At 40.7% G+C, this 20,568-nt stretch overlaps 2 protein-coding genes across 2 annotated transcripts in view; one reads left to right on the top strand and one right to left on the bottom strand.

Moving 5' to 3' along the window:
• LOC143315970 (uncharacterized) overlaps positions 1 to 20,568 on the top strand; it is a 169,499-nt gene that overhangs the window by 16,872 nt on the left and 132,059 nt on the right. The window lies entirely within an intron of this gene.
• Positions 11,185 to 14,263, bottom strand: LOC143315971 (uncharacterized). Its single transcript, XM_076723601.1, has 7 exons — positions 14,106 to 14,263; positions 13,559 to 13,787; positions 13,068 to 13,233; positions 12,882 to 12,964; positions 12,604 to 12,783; positions 12,375 to 12,482; positions 11,185 to 11,353 (listed from the first exon to the last, which is right to left on the bottom strand). The coding sequence occupies exons 1-6, from the start codon at positions 14,255 to 14,257 to the stop codon at positions 12,474 to 12,476; spliced, it is 819 nt and encodes a 272-aa protein (XP_076579716.1). The 5' UTR covers positions 14,258 to 14,263; the 3' UTR covers positions 11,185 to 11,353; positions 12,375 to 12,473.

Below are 20,568 nucleotides of genomic sequence, written 5' to 3'. Positions count from 1 at the left end.
CATTATTGTGTTTAATAAATAATCTTCTGCATACAAGTCGTTGTCAGACGGTGTCCTTTTGAGCTGAATATAAGCAATCCCTGTACTGAGAGTTCACGTCTTAGATCATCAGACTGATCTACTGTTGATTCATTCGTTCACTACATCAGCTTTAACAGATATACAAAATCCTTCGTAGCTGACGAGGGTTGGTGCCCCTGGTAATATTAACGAATGTAACATTAATTTAGAGGTAATTCCCCTACATATTTATGGTGCCCCGCGCGAGGCAGAACAAATTGTTTTATTCGGTAATTAAGGCCCCGTCGTCTCTCACCTGTGCGGAGCCTCCACTGAGAATCTTATGTGCGCTGTTTGGCTTGATTGTGTTTTGTGTGCTGCTTTGGTTTAACTGTGGCTTTGTGTGCGAGCATTTCAACCTGTGTACAAGCTATATATGTGTTCTTATTTCTAAGCGCGAGTTAACCGGGTCCTGATGATATTATGAGCTCTGATTGAATATTGAAGTGTTTGAATTACGTTGTGCATGCCGCGTCGCCGTACGCCATTAATGTTGAAAGGCCTGTTGGCACAGTATAACTGCTGCGATGTTCCAGGGTTATAGATGTGTCCTGTATTAGTTCAGCTTGGCTGCGAGATTCCAGCAAGTTAGGGTTAATACAGAATCCCCTGTGTCTATATCAGATTAGCTACCTGATAAGAGACGGCTGCTGACCGCAGTGGGGACGTGGAGCGGAAATCCGCCTTTGGAAGAGCGTAGACTCTTGATCTGTTTTAATAAAGGTATGACCAACGACGGTCGCCTGTGAAAGTTCGAAGAAGCAATTGCTTGTTGTTTATGCGGAGAACCGCTGATACGAGAGTGAACTCTTGTTGATTGATCGAAAAAGCGATCCGATTACAGTCCAGTGAATCTGGCTGAGCCGAAGTGCTGATTTGTAGTGTCCGAACGGACCTGTGCTGAAAAGAGAATTAAAGAAAAGCCGCTGCGCTTGTTTTATCTTGTTGAATCTTAAACTTGTTACGGCGCCTGTCGAGCGACCGTAGATCCGTTATCCAGACATTCGTCGGAGCGGACCTTCCTTCGGTGTTAACCCGTTGCTAAGAAGCTAAAGTTAACTTGAGTGTGTGGAAATTTGAGAATAGACTGTTGAAGCAAACGTGGTCAACATTCTGTCTTAGGTTTCTGATAGTGAGAGCTGACTGCGTGTTTGAAACTGCCGTTGCTTGGTTGTATCTGCCGATGTGAAGTTTGTGAATGTTAAAAGCCTACTGAAACTGGTTAGCCAGAACAGCTAACCCCTTTCAGGGGGGTGGCGCTAAGAGCGTCCGTCTCCTTCGCTTCCTGCTTGTTCAGAGCGTTGAGGCCCTTTCGACTCTCCAGCGCCACCCTCAGCAATTTCAGTGTACTTAACCCTTGTCTTCTTCTACTGTTTAAAGACAACCACAGCGCCCCTGCTGGTTGTGTAAGGTTAAAACATTTAAAAAGATAGAAACGTAATACCTCCCTCTTGTGGACACTTTGGTTAACTGAGTTTGACGTGTGTTATCCAGCTTGGGTGTGCAACTAATGATAGTGTGAGCTGTGTTAACTCAACTGTATCATATTTTCTCATTTAATCTCTTTTAAATTCAAGTTACTTGCTTAATAATTTCTTTTCTTTCAAGTTTGGATTTATTGTATATGCATTGGTAACAAACTAATGTTTTCTGATCTTAACCAATTGTCATAGTTACTTTGTAGATTTCTTCTTTAGTTACGTTTAAACCAATACTATTCCAGTAATTTTCTCCCCAAGTTCAAACAACTAATAGAACCTCATTTCACTCATTTAATTAATTGGATCAAGGAACCAAATTAAATTTACAAATTACCGTTTAAACTGAATTGGCATTTTTTTTTTTTTTTAAACAAAAAGCTATAAATATACCTGCATGCTTATAAAGAATAGTTTCAAATTAATAAAATAACATTAAATAATCTTTGAAATCTGCATTTGTGCTTTCTTTTAAACTTAATCATTTATTAACTTTGCTTTATGCTAAAGAAGATTTGAAATAAATAAGCTTCAAATTTAAATAAACAAATACAAATTTGTAAAACCCTTGAAATTTATACATTTGTTTGTCATTGAACATAACCATTTGTTAATCTACTCCTATACTATTGTGTTTTAATTTTTTTTGAAGACACACACAAGGTCAAACTCTTTTAACCCAGCTGCCCTCAACACCGTTAAACTAGGCCCAACATGGACGGCTCAGACCACTCTCAACACTCCAGCAGTACGGGCCACCCCGATACTCTGGAGTTCGCATTGATGGATCTGACCGGAGAGTTGCTGCCTGGTTACTTAGACCAAATCTATAACACGGATCCCAAGGAATTAGACGCTGTCATGTCAAAATTAACCACCCCAGTAGTGGCGGATGAAGTTAGAAGCAAAGAAAAGCCTAAAACACTTGGTAGCATAGCCGTAGTGATGTCTGCCCAGCTCAAGCATTCATATAAACTTTTGAAACAAGCAGAAGAGAGACTAAGAGCGTACAAACGCGAGGTTAAAGACTTGCAGGAAAAGAATGAAACACAGAAACAGTCCCTTATTGAGGCAGAAGGACAAATTCAGAAGTTGATCTCCACTGAGGAGTCACGAGAAAATGAGGTTAAGCGTTTAGAGGACACCCTCTATGAACGTGAGTTAGAACTAACAAAGGTTAAAGACCGACTGATTGAAACAGGTAAGGAAAGAGACCTGAATAAAGTGCTTCTCAAGGAAGCCGAGAATAAAGCAGAACACTTGGAGCACCAAATGGAGCTCCAAGCTGAATCTGCAGAATCAGATAAAAAGTACATCCAAGACATGCGTCTACACTTGATGCAGGCTGAGGAGCAAAGTGGCGAAGTACGCCACCAACAACAACTTGGAGAAGCAAAGCTGGCAGACGCCAGAAGAAAGCTTCCTTTCGAACAAAAAGACAATCGCCGAACATTTCTTGATGATTCCTTCCAAGAAGAAAAGAAAGACGTCAAGTTCCTTGAAAGCGTCCGCAGGGATGCTTCCTCCCCACGAGTGCCGCTAGAATCTGGTTATGACCTGAGGAGAAGGAGGCCCTCACCTGACCATGTGAGAGAAAGCCCCACTCAGCGTCCTAATCCAGCCACTTTTAACTATACGGCACGTGAACCCACAGACAGAGATCTGGACAAGATTGCTCGCAACATACCTCGATTTGAACCAAATCTTGGTGGTTCCGATCAGACCAGCCAATATCTTAAGGACATTGAGTTCTATCTTCGTAAATTTCCAGGTGCCACTGTTGATGATAAAATCTATCTCATCAAGGTGACATCCAACCGGGAAGTCAGCAGGTTCATTGAGAGACAACCTGACTATGTCAGGAATGATTATGATCTGCTCTGTGAAACATTGCTGGAAGAATTCTCCGATCCTCTTTCTCAAACAGGCTTAACAGCTGCTCTTGCAGTTAAACAAGGAAGACAGGAGTCACCTCAACAGTATTATAACCGCCTACGTCAGGCTTACTTCGGCTCCAGAAACGAACCAGGGATGGAGGAAGATCTTAATTTCAAAACACTCTTTGTTCAAAACCTCCATCCTACCACCAGCCATCATCTTGGTGTCGCAGCTTGTCCACGCACCTCCACTAGCCGACACCTACGCGAATTAGCTTCCATGGGGTTTGCAAAGCAAAGACAAAGCATCCCCAAGCACACAGAACCCAGCACGATCTTGAGTCTGGGAACAGAATCCTTGGAGCTTGAAGGAGCGCCTGTTGGTGAGCCACAAAGATCTAACATGTTCTCTGGCTACAATCGCCGATATGGGCGAAACCACAAGGAACCTCCACCTCAACGAACAGAGTCTGAAAATGGCTACTATCAACCACCACAATCTGGTTTCAAACCCAGACATTCAGTGTTTGGGGCGAATCGCCATCCGTCCAATTTCAGACAAAACAAATTTCCATCCAACTGGCATGGAAATTACCAAGGCCATGGCTACAGGCACAATGGCCGACGCAGATTTCGAAATCCTGAACAACAGGAAGACCAAACCCCGGGACATGACTCGTCCAATGGGGAAATGGAAGTAGACAATGCTGAGAGTACATCTCATCTAGACGACCTTAGCAAGGAAGATCTTAAGGCCATCAAACAACTGATTCAAAACATGCGTGAGCAAGAACATGGTAAAGCTGACATCTTTGCCATCACTGCCATAAAAACAGATCTGCCTTCTCTTGTGAACCAAACCCCTCAAACCGAGGTGGTAACAGCAGACTTGTACTCGAACTCTGATAAACTTGAACTCACCTCCCCTCAAGATCAAGTTACAGAGTCAGACAAGGCAGAGACGACGCCCCCTAGCGCAGGCTTGATGGTTCAATTCGAACCAACAGAAGACCAGGAAGAACCGCCCTGTCTCCAGTTCTTGTGCGACTTGACCGAAAAAGGTGCGGTACGAAAACTGCATCTACCATCGGTACTTGAAAATGAACTGGTGCACGAAGCACTTCTTGACTCAGCGGCTGACATCACTTTAATGTCAGCAACACTTTTCGACACGCTGCAGGCTATAGCCCGGCGATCAAACAAGGACTTAAAGCTGCAAGCCGGCTCTCTTGAGGTCCAACCATATTGTCCTACTAGTACTACTTTGACAAATCTGGCTTTGATACAACTGACGATTGGTCCTATGACTCTTGTCCATCCTGTGTACGTGTCCCCGCTGAACACCATCCCGCTCCTTGTCGGTAAAGATCTTTTAGATCGATTCAAGCCCCTACTTGACTTCAAACACTTGAAGCTCTGGGCCCAGGTCCGCGAGCCTCTGCCTCTTTCGTCTGTCCAGCCAGACACGGCTCAATGCTATGCTCTTGATGCCGAAACTGGAAGTCAAAGTCTTTCCCCAAATCCACCAGAGGCTACCAAGGATGATGAGACATCAGGCACGACTCCAAATGTCACCCCAACATCACCTTGGCCGCAACCAGAGCTGTTGACCGAACGAGACACTTCCTTGTGTAAGTTCGATGACACTGCCGCTGACAGTAAACACTGTCCACAAGTGATCAATGGCGTCGATGTAAAGGGTGTTCACACTGACGACACAGTCTTGGCCCACTCGACTGACAAGTCAGCAATCAGCTGGCAAATTTATGACACACTGGTGCAAGCCCACTCTGGCGTCCAGCTTGTCAAAACCACCGCTCACTCTCCTGCAGATCCCCTGCCTCAACCAATTTTGGCAACCAGTGGTATCTGTTCATTGAAGGTAAAGTGGCGTCATAGAAAGCTGAATCAGGCTTTTATGGTCTTCCCAAATCTGCCACATGATATCTACACTGGCAACGATGCACTGGTTGGAGTAAACACTCCAGTAAATGCAGTCCACGACACCCTTGGGTCACTGACAGGGGTTGAGAAGAGAACTCCCCCTGATCCTGACAACTTTAAACCGGATTCTTTTCCCCACCCTCCCGCCCCTAATGTGGCTCCTCTTCTCTTTGCGCCACCTCTTCGAACCGGTCCCAATCTCACACGTCTTTCTACTGCCTACCTAACCTTATGTGTCGTCCTGGGCTTTCTTCTTCATGTCTCTGATACTCTCTCTTCGGTTGCCCTCAAGGTGCATCAGAGCCACAGGGGGGTAATGCTAATGCACGCCCATGACTCCTCATGCGCTGAAAGCAAAGTCTGGGATGTAAAATGGCTTTTGATTTTGATGGCTAGCATCGCAACAGCCTACATTATGCATCAGTACATGACTGACCTAAACGAACACCTGAAAACTACATTCCCCTCTGGCCAGAAAAACTTGAGTGAAAACATGGAAAGACGCGAAGCCTATTATGGCCAGAAAGCGTCGCATGACAAGCTCCAAGTGGGGGACAAAGTGTGGCACTACATCTTTGCTCCAGCCACTGGAGTAACCAATCAAGGCCTTGAAAGGCTCGCTCGCAAGCCCCTTCCCCACTGGGCAGGTCCTTATGGGATCACAGACAAACTCTCCCCGGTGGCGTGCCAGATCCAGAAAAAGGAAAGTCAGAAAGAACCTACCTTAAAAGAAATACGCTGCAACCAGATGAAATCACTCAAAACCCCCATGGGATTAAACGGGGACATCAAGGTCTCAGTTAGGTGTTAAAAACATAACTCTCATACAATTAGGGACATTTAGTACCAGTAAAAGAGTCAACAAATCGGGAGAAATAAATATATATATACCTGAAAAGGAAAATCTAAATTAGACGTCTCTATTTGAATCACTACCAACAATTCTAACCATCAGTTATAATCAACCTATTCTTGTAATCCGTCCATTTGACTATCAATCAAGTGGGGGACAATACACTCTTGTACTCCATCCATTTGACTAACAATCAAGTGGGGGACAGTGCATGCCATAACGATTTCAGAGGTCCTAATTAAAAGGTATAACAGCAGGTACAACCAACACGTTGCAGCAGTTGCAGAAGTTCACTATCACTCAGTCAGAATTAAGTGGACACAATAAGATATCCAAGCGGTTTATTGGTGGTTTTTTAACAGCACTTGCTGCCTTTGGCACTCTTTTCAGCATCAGACTCTCGTCAGGTAACGCAGTTAGTTAGCTACGGTCAATTGACATGTAGTTGAACTTCAATCTGTAAGAATATTTGTGTGTGTGTGTTTTGTGTTGTTTTCTTTCTTGTGGTGCAGGTTGATTATGCTCATACACAGTTCGTTGGCACATTAGTATTGGATAGGCTGCATGACATTGGATCCTCAGTGGACAGTTCAGCTGCTGATAGGATTCCTCCATATCTGATTGCTCCTTCTCTCTGTTCCATAACGTCCTGGCTACCGCCACTAGAGATATAGTCATACTTCTTTGTCACTCTAGGTTCCCTGTCAACTTTTGGAATAATATTCTTTTACTTCAAGTGTATCCAAAGCTCATAATGTAAAGTCACCAAATGTAGTCCCTGCAATCTTAGCACTTGTGCATGATGGTTAGTCCCTTGTAGCTTTATATTGTCTCATCGAAAGCCGCTATACTAATTGGTAGATTCATAGAACACCTTAAACGGACACCAACTCTATTCAAACGCTGCTGTATGCCACCTGTTCTGCTTAACTTTTCAGCGATCCGAAGTTCCCTGGACAGCGATCATCGAATCGAGTGGGGGATATGTAGCAGAACTGGTCTGTAGCTGACCCTCTTCTAACCTCTTTGCATTGCTCAGGAGAAATGTAGTGATAAAACAATCAGACTTTTAAGAGTTATTGACCATCTGGAAGGTTCACAGAAAGGTGTGAACCCAGGCAGAGACAGGATGTCTGGTTCAGAGACCTCTTATCACACTCTTTCAGGGCAACAAGAGTCACTGACAACACTTTTACTTCTAATTTACATCTGGTCAAGACGTTCCCATGGAGGTGCTAACTCTTTCTTGATAGCCCATGGGAGTTGAGGACAATAAAACTGCCTGGATGGACGAATGCCATGTCTCAAAGGAATCTCCAAACCAGATAATGCTGATGGGTTGTAAATTGAACATTCCTGAAGCAAACTGTTCTGTATGTCTGTGTGTCTTTTGCTTAACCTACCAAATTAACCAAATCTCAATGTTTGATTTAACTGTAGATGTAATTACATTGCTAAGCTCGTGATCAGTACAATAACAATGCTTTCCTGGTTTTTCTAACTTACAGAATGACGAAACTGTGAATTAAACTATTTCAAAGGTTTTCTCTGAGTTTCTACCATGTAACCATACCGCCATCTAGAGGTTTATAGCAATTAGGTTGAATGCGCTTAGCGGATACATTTATTAATAAGTAACCGTAATAGCGATAATCATTTCGGCAAATATAGTCTGCCCTTCTTTATTCCTTCATCATGTTAAAGTAGTTATACCCTTAATAATCATGTTTGTTAGGATTAGTATTAGGAAATGTTACCATGTTCATTGTTTAATGTTGTCGTTATTCATAAGAATTGTCTAACGCGTGTAGCGAACGCGCATGTTGTTGTTGAAGTACCATTGAAAATTGATCATTTAAAATATATTCGATTGACCATAGTGAGAAGCAGATGAGTCCCTCGTATGAATCATTAATTAATTCTCGCTCTGTAGGATGAAATCACGTTGCGCGTCTGCGAACCATCCTACATGCGTGACGCCCTATTGATTAGACACGCCCTGGAGTGATGAAAAGGTTAGTCGCGCATCGCGGAGTTCAGTTCTAGTTTAGTTTTCTTTTCGTTCAGTTGTGTTTTCTTTTCGTCTTGTTCAGTTTCCTTTTCTTTCTTTCAGTTAATCTAATTTTTGTGTTAAGTTCTTTGTCTTTAGTTTTCAAGTGATTTTTCCACTCCGTCGTTTTCTCAGTCTTTTTGTTGCTGCTCACAACTACACAGAGTGGCCTGATTTAATTCTGCAGAAAACGCACTTTTCTAATCTTCGTGAAACTTTCATTTTTGCTCGCCACGCCAAGCCGCATAATTTCTATTTTTGTTGTTAAAGTCTAGTCACGTAATAATAACTTTGAAGACATTTTCGACCGGCCATCGAAGAGTTTCTCAATCTTATTATTAGTAATCAAAAGCCTTGCCAAACGGCCAACAACTAACTGAATGCACCGAAGACCTGTAGCCTGCTGCTGACCCGCTGGTCCGGGTTAAAGAACCATCAGAAGCCGTTCCTCGTCTGTAACCGACACCGAAGACCCTCAGCTCCCGAGACATCCCTGTCCAGCACCAGCTCTCATCAGCGGTTCGCTTGATTCGTCCTGCAGACTGCTGTACGGGCCAGAGTGACAGACAATGGCGCGGAGCCTCTTCGTGTTAGTTCGGAGCAGACCTCTACAGGAACATCGCTGACAAAGTAGGCATACCTAAGCGGTTTTGAATAAGAGTTGGTCCGTGAGGTTGAGATATTGTTAATTTGTCTAAATTCTCTAGATCGTTCATTCAACAAATTAACTTCATATTCGCGTCCCCATTTCCCTTTAAAACCTACTTCTCACTATCGCCAAACTCATTTTACCATCCTCTTGCCATAAGTTCCTCTGTGCAGTGTTTATGTTAATCTATATCATCCATATAATCTATCGTATTATTCATGATTTATATTCATCTCATTATTGTGTTTAATAAATAATCTTTTGCATACAAGTCATTGTCTGACGGTGTCCTTTTGAGCTGGATATAAGCAATCCCTGTACTGAGAGTTCACGCCTTAGATTATCAGACTGATCTACTGTTGATTCATTCGTTCACTACATCAGCTTTAACAGATATAATATACAAAATCCTTCGTAGCTGATGAAGGTTGGTGCCCCTAGTAATATTAACGAATGTAACATCAATTTAGAGGTAATTCCCCTACAGCTGCAAGGTTGGAATCTGCTTCCTCTCTTGAACTTGCTGAAGGATCCACCAGATAGACTGTTTGCGTGACCGTTTATGTACTGAAAAGAATATTTAATTACACAGAAATTAATTCAATAAAAATATGCAAGTTTACATCTTATGAAAATAGTAATATGTATGTCTAATATTTCAATTAAAATTGATCAAACTAACCACAAACTTCCAGTGTGTGTTGTCAGTGTTAACAAAGGAAATAATGCCCTGATAACTGCCAAAATTCAGCTGTGAAAGAAATATTCATTGTATTAGTCGTTACTTGTTGAAAATGTTAAAACTTTTCCAGTGAAATTCTCTGCCGGATATAATTCCATATGTGGCGTGTAATGCTGAGACAACTACTGATTCAACTATTTTTTAATCTGAAAACACATGAATCATCACACTACAATGTGGCTAATGAGATTACCTTGGACAAGCCATGCCGGGCAACCTGCTCTCGATCCCCAAACAGGATTACACCTGTTAAGTAGTGATTGAGAATGTATACAGTTTTTCCCATTTGCAGGCGGCTCCCAGAAAGGTGAAACAGGGCTTTGATTATCTATGTCATGGGTCAAAAGAGAGAAAAATATTATTGTTTTTTACATTAAAATGAATATTTACATGCTTTTGAAATATAAAAAAGGGAAAAATGTACCTCGCCTGTTAACCACTGGTGAGGTCTCAGCGAACAGAGTTCACTGTGTCGGATGATGAGATGTCCTTTGGTCAAGCAGGGGACCACTGAAACCACAATCTCTGTGGGGTTTTTTTTTTCCACCAGTCAGTGAGCTTCAGATATGTAACACAAAGATGAACAATATAGAATTTGCATTATTATATCAAACAGGTTAAACAAGAAGTCTTTTCCTTGTTTTTTTGGATCCCACCTTTTAAATTCAAATTAAAGCACTTTAATTAAATTAATGATTATAAAGTGAAGGGAAAGTATTCAAGTCATACAGCCTAAATTAACAGTATATTTCAGAAATTACTGATTTATATGCAAAGAAATCAGTAATTTATGAACATACACAGTTTCAAATTCATTTTGAAATCTGATTTTATTTTATTTCAATGGGCTTACCTTTTGCTCTTGTGGTGGAGAACTACTTGGAGAGGAACTCCTTTTGACCTGCTTATGAGGGGGACTTGAGGTGTCATCACTGTCGAGACTCAGACCTTGACCTCTTCTTTTCAAACTTCCCTTGATTTTCTTCCGAGCGTCATCATGGGACAGAATTTTAACACATGCCCTTTCCATTTCTGTGACGGTGGATGTGTCATTATTGACCAGGTTGACTGTGAGAAGTCGATGTACTTTTCGCTGGCAACGAAATTCTTTTATTGACTTAATGACTTCAGCACAGTGTTTCACAGGGAAGTTAAAAATGCCAGAACTTACAGCAGGTATGGCAACGGAGGTGAATTTTTGGTTTTCCACAGCATTCAAAATGTTCCAGACTGTTTTTTTCAGCTTCTTCTTAGCTGAAAGAACAGTTGATGCTGATGGGTTAGGACGAAGACGTGGGCCCACTGCATGTATGATTTTTTTGGCATGGTAGGTTGCCAGCATCCGTTACAACTACATTACTTGTCTTCAAGGTTCCAAACTGAGCAATGTAGTTGTCACATTCTGTTTGAATGACAGGCCCTCCAGCTTCACTCAGGGAATGTGCAAGGCCACCTAAATGCTGCAGCCTGGTGTTGGCTGCATTTACTACAGCATCAACCTTGAAGGTGGTGAGATCAGCCTTCCAGACAGACACCTTAAAGCTTTGTGACAGCTCGATGCTTAGCCTCTTTCCCTCATGTGGTGGGATTTTTTCAGAAGGTGTATCGGAGATGGATCCACTTCCTATGTCTTCATGGGGCCCCGGCACAGATGACGTTGGCTGTTGGGACGATGGATCACTCTGTGCTCCAAGCGGACTCTGAATCACAGAGGAATCCACATATAGACGATTTTAGTACAAAGATAATATGTTGTTTAGGTCCTTTATTGTTTAGTAAATTATTTATTTTTCTTTCTTTTTGTAATCCAATTTACTTTCTTACAGTAATGCATTAGTCAAAATTTTTATACAATTGACCTAAAATATTTGTTTCACATAAAAATGTGGTAGGGAAATACGAATCATAGCTTCTACAGTTAGGGTTGAAGATGTGCTTCCTCAGTGTGTATTTTAGTGTATTTGATCGTGCCTGTTTGTTCATGTGAGCTCCAGTTTCTATGCTTGATATTTGATTATATCTACTAAGGAAAGAACTGCATGACTATTATGAGCAGTGTGTTAAGATGAACTTTTTTCATAACGCATTGATTAGAATAGGCATTAAATGCATGTGTTGTAGTAAATGGAAATAGTCTCATAAACATTTTTTGGAGATACAGAAAAGAACTGCATATATGAAAATTTAGAAAAAGATGTTTTGCTAATATTGACAGTCCATTGAGTCTGGCTGTTTGTTCTGCCCTACTATTTTAAAATAAGATTCACCTCCAGAAACACAACTTCCTCTCTCAATGTAATTTTCTCATGAAACGAATGCTATACAAAGCATTATTGGTGATTGAAAAAGACAACATGGACCTAGCTGGCTCGTCTGCACTGCCTCCATGCTTTACAATTTCTTTTCTGATTTTACTGATCAAAGCTCCTCACGGTCTGGCCACAAGTCCCTTGGGGACCACATTGTTACAGCCAAAGAGTGTGTGGTACATTTACATAAAAGAAATAGGTGCAGAATAAAAACTAAATGAACGCTAACATTTTTCATGTCACAACATTGTGTTTAAAAAAACTGGCCTTGTTTGGTGTGTGGCTATTCTATTTCGTTTCTGCTTTTGACCTCATTATTACAACAGTACTGAAAGGAAAAAATGAATGAAAACAGTTCTTTTTCTTCTTGGACCTTTCCAAAGGAAAACCCAGCATTGAAATTACTGCATACCTTCTTGGCTGGTCTTCTGAATGGGAATGGCTTCTTCAGGGCTGTCACATATTTCCCCCTCTTTTTTTGTTTTCACTCCTTCCACCTCTCCCTTTCAACTCAGAATCTCTGCAGAAAGAATGCATATTTTTTAATTGAAGCAGTTAGCAAGAACATTTTTTGCTTTCACAGTGTGTGTACACAAAGAATCATTAATACTTCCATAATTAAAAAAAATATATTTTCATACCTTCCTGCCCAACAACCTCTTGGAGTCTTCAGAGTCCCTCAGCAAAGCGGTGTGGCTGCTTTGGTACTGCGACACAAAGTCATCCAGTCTTTTGAGCCGTTTAGAATGGAACCTAATGTGTTTTAAGTCCCACTGGCTCTTCTCCATAATGCCCTGTGTTTTGTTATCCGCTGATATGTTCTGAAAGGAATCACACATTCATATATATGTTGATGACATTAGCAGCCAAATAGAATATAACCTGAAAAACATTACATTTCATGTGACATTCCAGTTACCTGTCTTTGGATTCTTTGCAAGGCAGCATAATGCTGGGAATAATCCTCGTATGCCTTGGTATGTCCATGTCGTCCAAGGTCACCTTTGGAATGAAATAAATGACGAAAAGTTTTTTGTTATTAGCTCAAAAAGTATATATGTATATGTATACATCAACAACTTGAAAATTGTTAAATATGACTGACCAAGCATTATCCCAGTCCACAGTCCAACATATGGGAGGATGTATTTGGTGAGGTGAATCATCAGGCCTTTGCAGTAATACAGGTTGGCCTCACCTTCCGTGTCCAGTGGTGCTTTGGACACCACTTGCCTGTAGCGTTTTGCAAAGTTGTTGCTGCCTGGTATGTCCTGCAGTTAACCGTAACAGTGGCATTACTGGTGTGTTTGCAGACAGTCTTTACATGCAATGACAGAACACACTGTCTCAACTACTCTCTCCTACATATTTAAAAATTATTTCATTTATGGGCCATAAGAGGCTTATTATTATGAATAGAACGATTATTCCACAATGACCATGTCCGACAGTTCTTTTTATAATTCTTTAGCCAATGTCACGATAAACTTGAATTTACTGTCATTCCTTATTTTCTGCTTTAAATGCAACTTAATTGTTTGTGTTTTAGGTCAGGTAAATATCAATGTTATTGTACAAACATAAATATACACTTACCCTCAAGTCATCCTTGATAAGACTGGACTCGGAAGTGTCATCCAGCTGTACCTGAGACCTCTGAAGCCATGTCTGGAGGTTTTGAAAGTGCTTCTCCACATTAGCAGCACTAGAAGGACTACTGAAAACAACAGCAGCACTTTGCACCATGTCATCCAGTTCCTCCAAAGTGCTGGCTGTTGTAAACCGCCCAAAAATGTGCATGGCCAAGTGGTAGTGTTTGGGTGCACTGCGGGGTATAGACAGAGAGACAGAGGGTTAACCTTTGATTAATAATTTAAGAATGTATTTAAATGCAATTAATGTAATGTGATTTGTACAGTATATCTAACCTTGAACTTTGGATACTGAAAAAGAGATTGTCACTACTTTTAGAATCATTGAATATGCAACCTTTGGTTACCACTCTTTTCTTAGCAAAACATTAATAATAGAGTACATTAATGTTACAGTTTCTGCTCTTTTTCCTATGCAGATTGTAAAGTCTCAATCATTATATCTTAACTGTGACATTTTGCTGACATTATGACACTCTAGTTATGCTTACTACTTTCTGCACATCTCCTTTGCATTCTTCATTACATGGCTCAGGCACCGATGAAGGATGGGCACAGCAAAGTCTGCCTTGGTTCCTTGACCATTTGCTATTCTGTAGTAGTGGTTGATGGCGTCATTTAGGCTCTTCCTTCCAAAAGACATAGATATTGCCTGCATCAGCACCATTGACCCATCACACATAAGCAGGATGGGTGACTTCCTGCCCTGGCGACACATCCGTTAGGAATGCCTCAAGGAAGTAGGTCACTGAGGCTGTGGTGTGGTCGCAGGTTAAATATGTTGCAACTGGAAAAGGAGACTTATTTTTTGTTGGATTCCGAACCACTATTTCATAAACATAAAAAGGGGGAGACCCCTTTTCTTTGGTCTTGATGCTCCCCGTAGCATCAAGATAAATGATGTCCTCTTGGCATCTTTCTTGATATATTGCGATGCTTTTTGACGACCACAGCATCACACCTTTGGGTTCGAGGAACACCTTCTGCAACGCTTGGTCCGCCGAACTTCCTCTTCTCTCCAGCATCAATTGCAAACTAATGTTCTCATTGCTGTGTAGCCGACGCCTCTGCTTGAACTCCCTCGAGATGTTCTTCAGTACCTGTGGGGTTGGCACTTCATCGCGACAGCCAGATTCCAGAACATCCTCATCAAGTCTACTAATTCGGTCCAGGTACAGTTCTTTTGGCAGCTGCCTTTGTAGGTCCTGGCCGACTTTAACTCTTTCTTCATCCCTGACAGGTCTTCTTCTAAGCTCACAATAATTGTGAAGGCTCTGCCCACCCTGGAATTCCACTTTGGCTTTAAGATCTATGTTGCTTTCAATAGCAACTGTAACTGTAACTGGACAGTCTTCAAAACTGCAATAACCCAGACAGTAGAAGTGGGGGCCTGATCTTGTTGAGCCCAAAGCCTTAATTTGGTGTCTTTTGAAGGCAAAAGAACAAAAAGGATGTATGCTCCTCAAGCCTTTTGAAATAATATTTGTCCAATTCAGTCCTCTGAAGGTTCTTTTGTTCCTTTTTGTTTAGAGAATCTGCCAATCTTTTTTTCAACAAAGAAGTACGAAGGATTGGGGGGCAGTGCGATTCTTATAAGACCTTTGCTGTCGGAGCTGCTTGTGGTCACCTGAAACATTACTTGGTACAAAAAACACAAAGATGTACTAACTTCATCATATAAAAAACATGATAACTAGACACAAAGATGTACTGACTTGTTGTGGAGCTGTAGCCTCATCTTCATCAGTTCCTGGACTGCTGGCCTGGGACTGGAGAGGGGCTGTGGTCAGCTCTGGCTGCTGCTTCAGTGGAGGGGCAAACAGAAAGTTTAATATATGGAAGTCTTAAGGGAATCTTTGAATGCTGGAAGAAGAAATGTACACATACTTACCTCCTGTAATTTGTGACTTTTGAGAAGTCTCAGGCGGTTTGTGGTAGTGTTTGGAAGACCAAATGCTTTACACATTTGTCCCCAAAAACCCTCACTTTGTGAGACAATCTTCTCAAACTTTACCCCGTTTTTTTGTAGATATTGTGCTTTTCTGACAATATCCTGCGTTTTAATGATTTGAGTTTTGTTCTATAGGGAAAAGCAACACAAATCATAATAAATAACATATTAGGACTATTCTTACGAACACGTGTGCCATATAAAGTGGAATAATAAATGTACTTACCCCAAACAACCTGAAAGTGCACACTCTGTAGAAAAACAACACATATTTGTTGTTAGGATGACATTACATGTGTCTATTTAGTCAAAAGTCAAGATCTAACCAAACCTAAATTAACAACATAAACACATACATAATTGACTCAGGAATATTAAATAATACATAAGTGAATTGTTGTTCATAATGGACAATATGAACACTTAAACAATTTGAATTAAGTCTTCCCTAAATGTGTAGAATTTTTTTCCCCCAAGGATGGAGCCAACAATGATCCTCGATGTTATTACATGCTGTGGTCACACTGGGGAAGAGTCATTAAATCTCTGTAGCGTAGAAGTCCCTCAAAATATGAAATAATGTTGGGCGCCAGACAGGAGAATACTCAAAGAAATCAACCTGCCAATATTTTAAAATAAATACTACCAGAAGTTTAAGAAATAACCCAGCAGCTGGCTTCTTCGCTCCAAAATCACACAATGAAAACTCAACCAAGATGCAGTTAGTAATCCTTCTTATTTTCAATCAACCATTAATCAAAACATATCAATTCAATAATCAACTCAAATATCTCTCAATTTCATACAGATCCATTCATAGAACAGAAACCCAATTCAAAGGAAATATCCTGAGAGTAATCACCACATCCAAAGTTCGTTAAATAAATAGTAACATATCCCATCTGTTAATGAACAAAACAAACGGTGGGTAGGTGGATTGTGTGTGAGTGTGTATAGTTTGGGTGTCTTCAGTCCAGTTCAGTGCAGAAGGTATTTGTGTTTGGGGGGAGGTGGAGTGTAATTCAGTCCTGAGGGATGTATGTTTGAGGAGGGAGAAAAAACAGAGTAGTTTGAGGTCTGACGTTAGGAGAAGCCAGGAGAGTTTCATGAAAAAAGGGACTTATCTGCTTGCCGTTCTTCACCCAACTCAGACAGAGATCTTTTCCACTGTATCCAAACAGGCCAAGGACCGTAGACTAAGCTTCTTTCTGCCTGCTCCAGGGATCAGCTTCTTCCTCCAGCGTCCAGTTGAATGTCCTTAATACTCAGTTTAATTCATTTGCTTTCTTGAAATGAAGCCGTCAACTTAAGCAAAATTTGAGTTATCTCTTTTTCTTTCTTTCTCACTTCTTTTTCAGTCCATCTTCAAAACTCCTTTGTCTGATTTCCCTCCTCCTTGAGCTCACAGGTGACTCTGATTTATCATCTCCCTCCCCCTTCATTTTCAGCTCAGGTGGAAAAGGCTGTGTTGTCATTTCCTTTTTCCTCCTTCCTGCTACATCTCTGTCAAACAAAAGAATCAACATAAAAATGTAGCCTATGCAGTATTATCAGGAAGATCAAATTCTTTGTAATAAAGAGTAACGGCTTGAAAAAAAAAAACATTTCAAGATCTCAGTATAATTAGCCTGAAACACATTTTCTCTCTTTGGAAGAATATCCACTTCAAACGGTTCAAATGCGACCCCAGCAGGCAGAGGAGAAAGAGCTGTCTGTTAGTCTTCAGTCATGGCTACTTGTCAAAGGCAAAGCCAGAAGTGTAAATAGCTAAACCATTTTTTGAAAACTGTAGCCTACTCACCCTTGCTCTTTTTTCGGCATCTTCTCTCGTCCTTCTCTGTCTCTCCACGACGCAGATCAAATGTTTTTTTTTTTTTTTTTTGGATCGATGTCTGACGTCACGCAAAGACGCAAAGTGCAACAAGTAGCAAATAGAGAGATTTTAAAATAGAATGTCTTCTAGAATGTTTTAAGGACTAATTAGATTGTTCAATGTTGAACTCTGAGAGACACAACATAACGCTCCGTGAACTACAAGTGATTTGGGGGTTTTTTGGGTTTTTTTTTTTTTCTTAAAGGTGCAGTACCTATGGAAGCGCGTTGCATTCACTGGATAAAAAAATCTCATAATTACGAGATCTTGATCTCGTAATTACGAGAAAAGATCTGGTAATTACGAGATCTTTTCTCCTTTCATTTGTGTCACTGTCCCTTTGACAGTTAGTTAGGCTAGTTAGGGCTGGTTCAGGTAGCCCTAACTAGCCTAACTAACCAATTCATAGCTAGGCCTATGCTCTCTTAAAACCCTCGGCTACAAGGGGAACTGCAGATGTTTTTATCCCTTCTTTAATCATTTTTAATTTTAATTCTTTTTATAAGCCTAGGACACTTAATGGTGCAAATAACTATTAAAATCCAAATAAATTGTGTTGTCATTTTTTAATAGGGACTTAATTACGCCCCCAAGGCCTGCGTGACCCACAGAAAACTGCCTAATTAGTTATTTATGTATTTTACGCTTCTTGTCAGGGCTCACTCTCCCTTGATGACAATAGTGCCAGTTTTATGTTGGGATAAAACTCTTCCTCCTTCTAATGATGGCAATTGTATGTTAAAATCATTATCTAACTTTTGTCTGTCACAAAAAATGCAATGTCTTTCAGCACCCACTGCTCAAAATCACTTAAAGTAGTGATTTAGAAGGATTAAATCGGCCAAACTAATTACCACCGCTGCTTTAGAGGTGGGACAGAAGCCCAGTAGTCTAAAAGTTACGATTACTTTGCAGAAATCATCCTGCCTCATTAGCTGAGAAAGGTGTTGTGATTGTCATGATAGGCTGTTTAATTGAGCCTGGCTGGTAGAGGGGAGATGGTTTGCTGTTGTTTGTCACTCAGGCCCTATTGTCAAGGGATGTGACAGGTTTAAAAGGCCATTAGTCTATTTATAAGCTGCAGTATATTTATTACAAGCTGTCCGGATGGAAGAGACAAGCGTGTTCGTTTCTTTGAGGGAGGAAAAACAACAATGTACTATTTAGGCTAACTGTTTATTAAATTGGATCATTAGGAGAACCTTGCACAAGGATCTTCTCTGTTCAGGAATTCACAGTCTGCAAGCAGTTAGCTGTAACCACTGTCCCAGAAAACAGTGAAACCAAAGCTTTAAATAAACTTTTATCACTTCGCACTATGTGTGTGTGTAATTAACCCTTATAGGTCAAAACAGGTGGGGAGTGGCTTTGGTTTAGACTTAGTTCTACCATCGTTGGTGCACACGACTGGCCCTCCTCTTCAGTTCGGGACCTGCAAAGAGAAACTCTTCCTGTCTTTGCGCTACTCCCTTCATCTTAATTGTCTCCTGGTACCTGGCTGTTCCTGGTTTCAAGGCCATAAGCTGAGTTTCTAGGTGATACAGTAACAACCTGACCTTAACTATGTTTCGTGAGCATAGGGTCAAAATAAGTTCTTTGGTTAAATAGACCTGTTTTTCTCTCCAAGCATAAGGATATAGGCCATATGGATTAAGCTTTTATTATTTATTTAAGTGAAAGCATAAACAATAAATCTTTCAAGTGTCCTGGCATTACTCTCCACTGTGTTAACCCTTCGTGCTTCATGCTTGACTCCATCTTAATCATACATCAGAGCACTGCAGCTCTGTTAGCACAATGCTGATAACAGCTTCACATAAGCAGGACATTCATATTGATTAAGAGTAGCTTTATTTAGAGGAGTAAACAACATGTACTCTGCTAATTCAATAATCATCAGTGAGATATTGATGTTCTCTGCTAATTAATAATGTTCAGTGTGGGAAGATATAAGTTTTCAGTGTTGATTAATAATTTCTAATGAGGTAGCCTATCTGTGTACAGTGTTGTCAATCTTCAGTATAAGCACATTCGTTCAGTTTTACTTATCAGTCAGCAGGAAGTGGTCTTAATTTCAATCAATAAATGTAAGAATTTAGTTTTAAAAGATAATTTCACACTAACAAAGCTATCGTGTTGGGCATTTTGTATTCAATCCCCCAAATGGGGGATACTGCTGCTACTTCTAAAAATAATGACAAATAAAATAAATAAATGCATAGCCTTAATAGAGAGATAATGCCAAATGGCACTCAATTATAGCGAGTAATATTTTATTTCGAAATGACGTCAGAACTGTCCATGACTGATTTCAAGCCATTTTGGCCAATCGCTGAAATAATAGTAAATATTTTCACAATCATTTTAAAGATGAGAAAAAAGAAATCTTGCTCACAGACCCACAGGCCCAGACAACCATTTTTTTTTTTTCAGATTTCAGTGAAATATGAAAATTCAGCGGGCTTTTATTTTGAAAGGCCACATCAGACTGACCTGGGTGTCTTCTTGAGGTGGAGTACTATCAGTCTGAAGTGGAACGCTTGAATAATAACGGGCAGTTTTTAAAAAAATATGAATGTTAATGTACATGTATTACATTGGAATATGACAGTTTAGAGTGCTTTTATTCTGAAATGCTACATCAGACTGAGCTGATTTTTGCTGGGTGTCTTCTTGAGGTGGAGTACTGTCAGTCTGAAGTGGAATGGTTGAATAATAACGGGCAGTTTTTAAGAAATATGAATGTTAATGTACACGTATTACATTGGAATATGGAAGTTCAATGGGCTTTTATTCTGAAATGCCACATCAGACTGAGCTGATTTTTGCTAGGTGTCTTCTTGAGGTCAAGTACTATCAGTGTGAAGTGGAACGGTTGAATAATAACGGTCAGTTTTTAAGAAATATGAATGTTAATGTACATGTAGTACAGAGACATATGACAATTCAGGGGGCTTTTATTCTGAAATGTCGCTCTTGCCGCATTGTTTAGTATATGCGCGCACCACTTTTCCAAGTGAGGGCTGGCTTGACCAAACGTTTCAAACTGAGGGCTGGGTTGCACAAGCTCGAAGCGTGCTGTGTGGCCCCGACTTCAGCACCACGGAGAGCGACGGTGTCATTTTGAAGT

The sequence above is a fragment of the Chaetodon auriga genome, chromosome 23 (assembly GCF_051107435.1).
Source record: "Chaetodon auriga isolate fChaAug3 chromosome 23, fChaAug3.hap1, whole genome shotgun sequence".
Taxonomy (NCBI): Eukaryota; Metazoa; Chordata; class Actinopteri; order Chaetodontiformes; family Chaetodontidae; genus Chaetodon; species Chaetodon auriga.
Note: the sequence above shows the minus strand (reverse complement) of the source record. Positions and strands in the feature narration are given on the sequence as shown.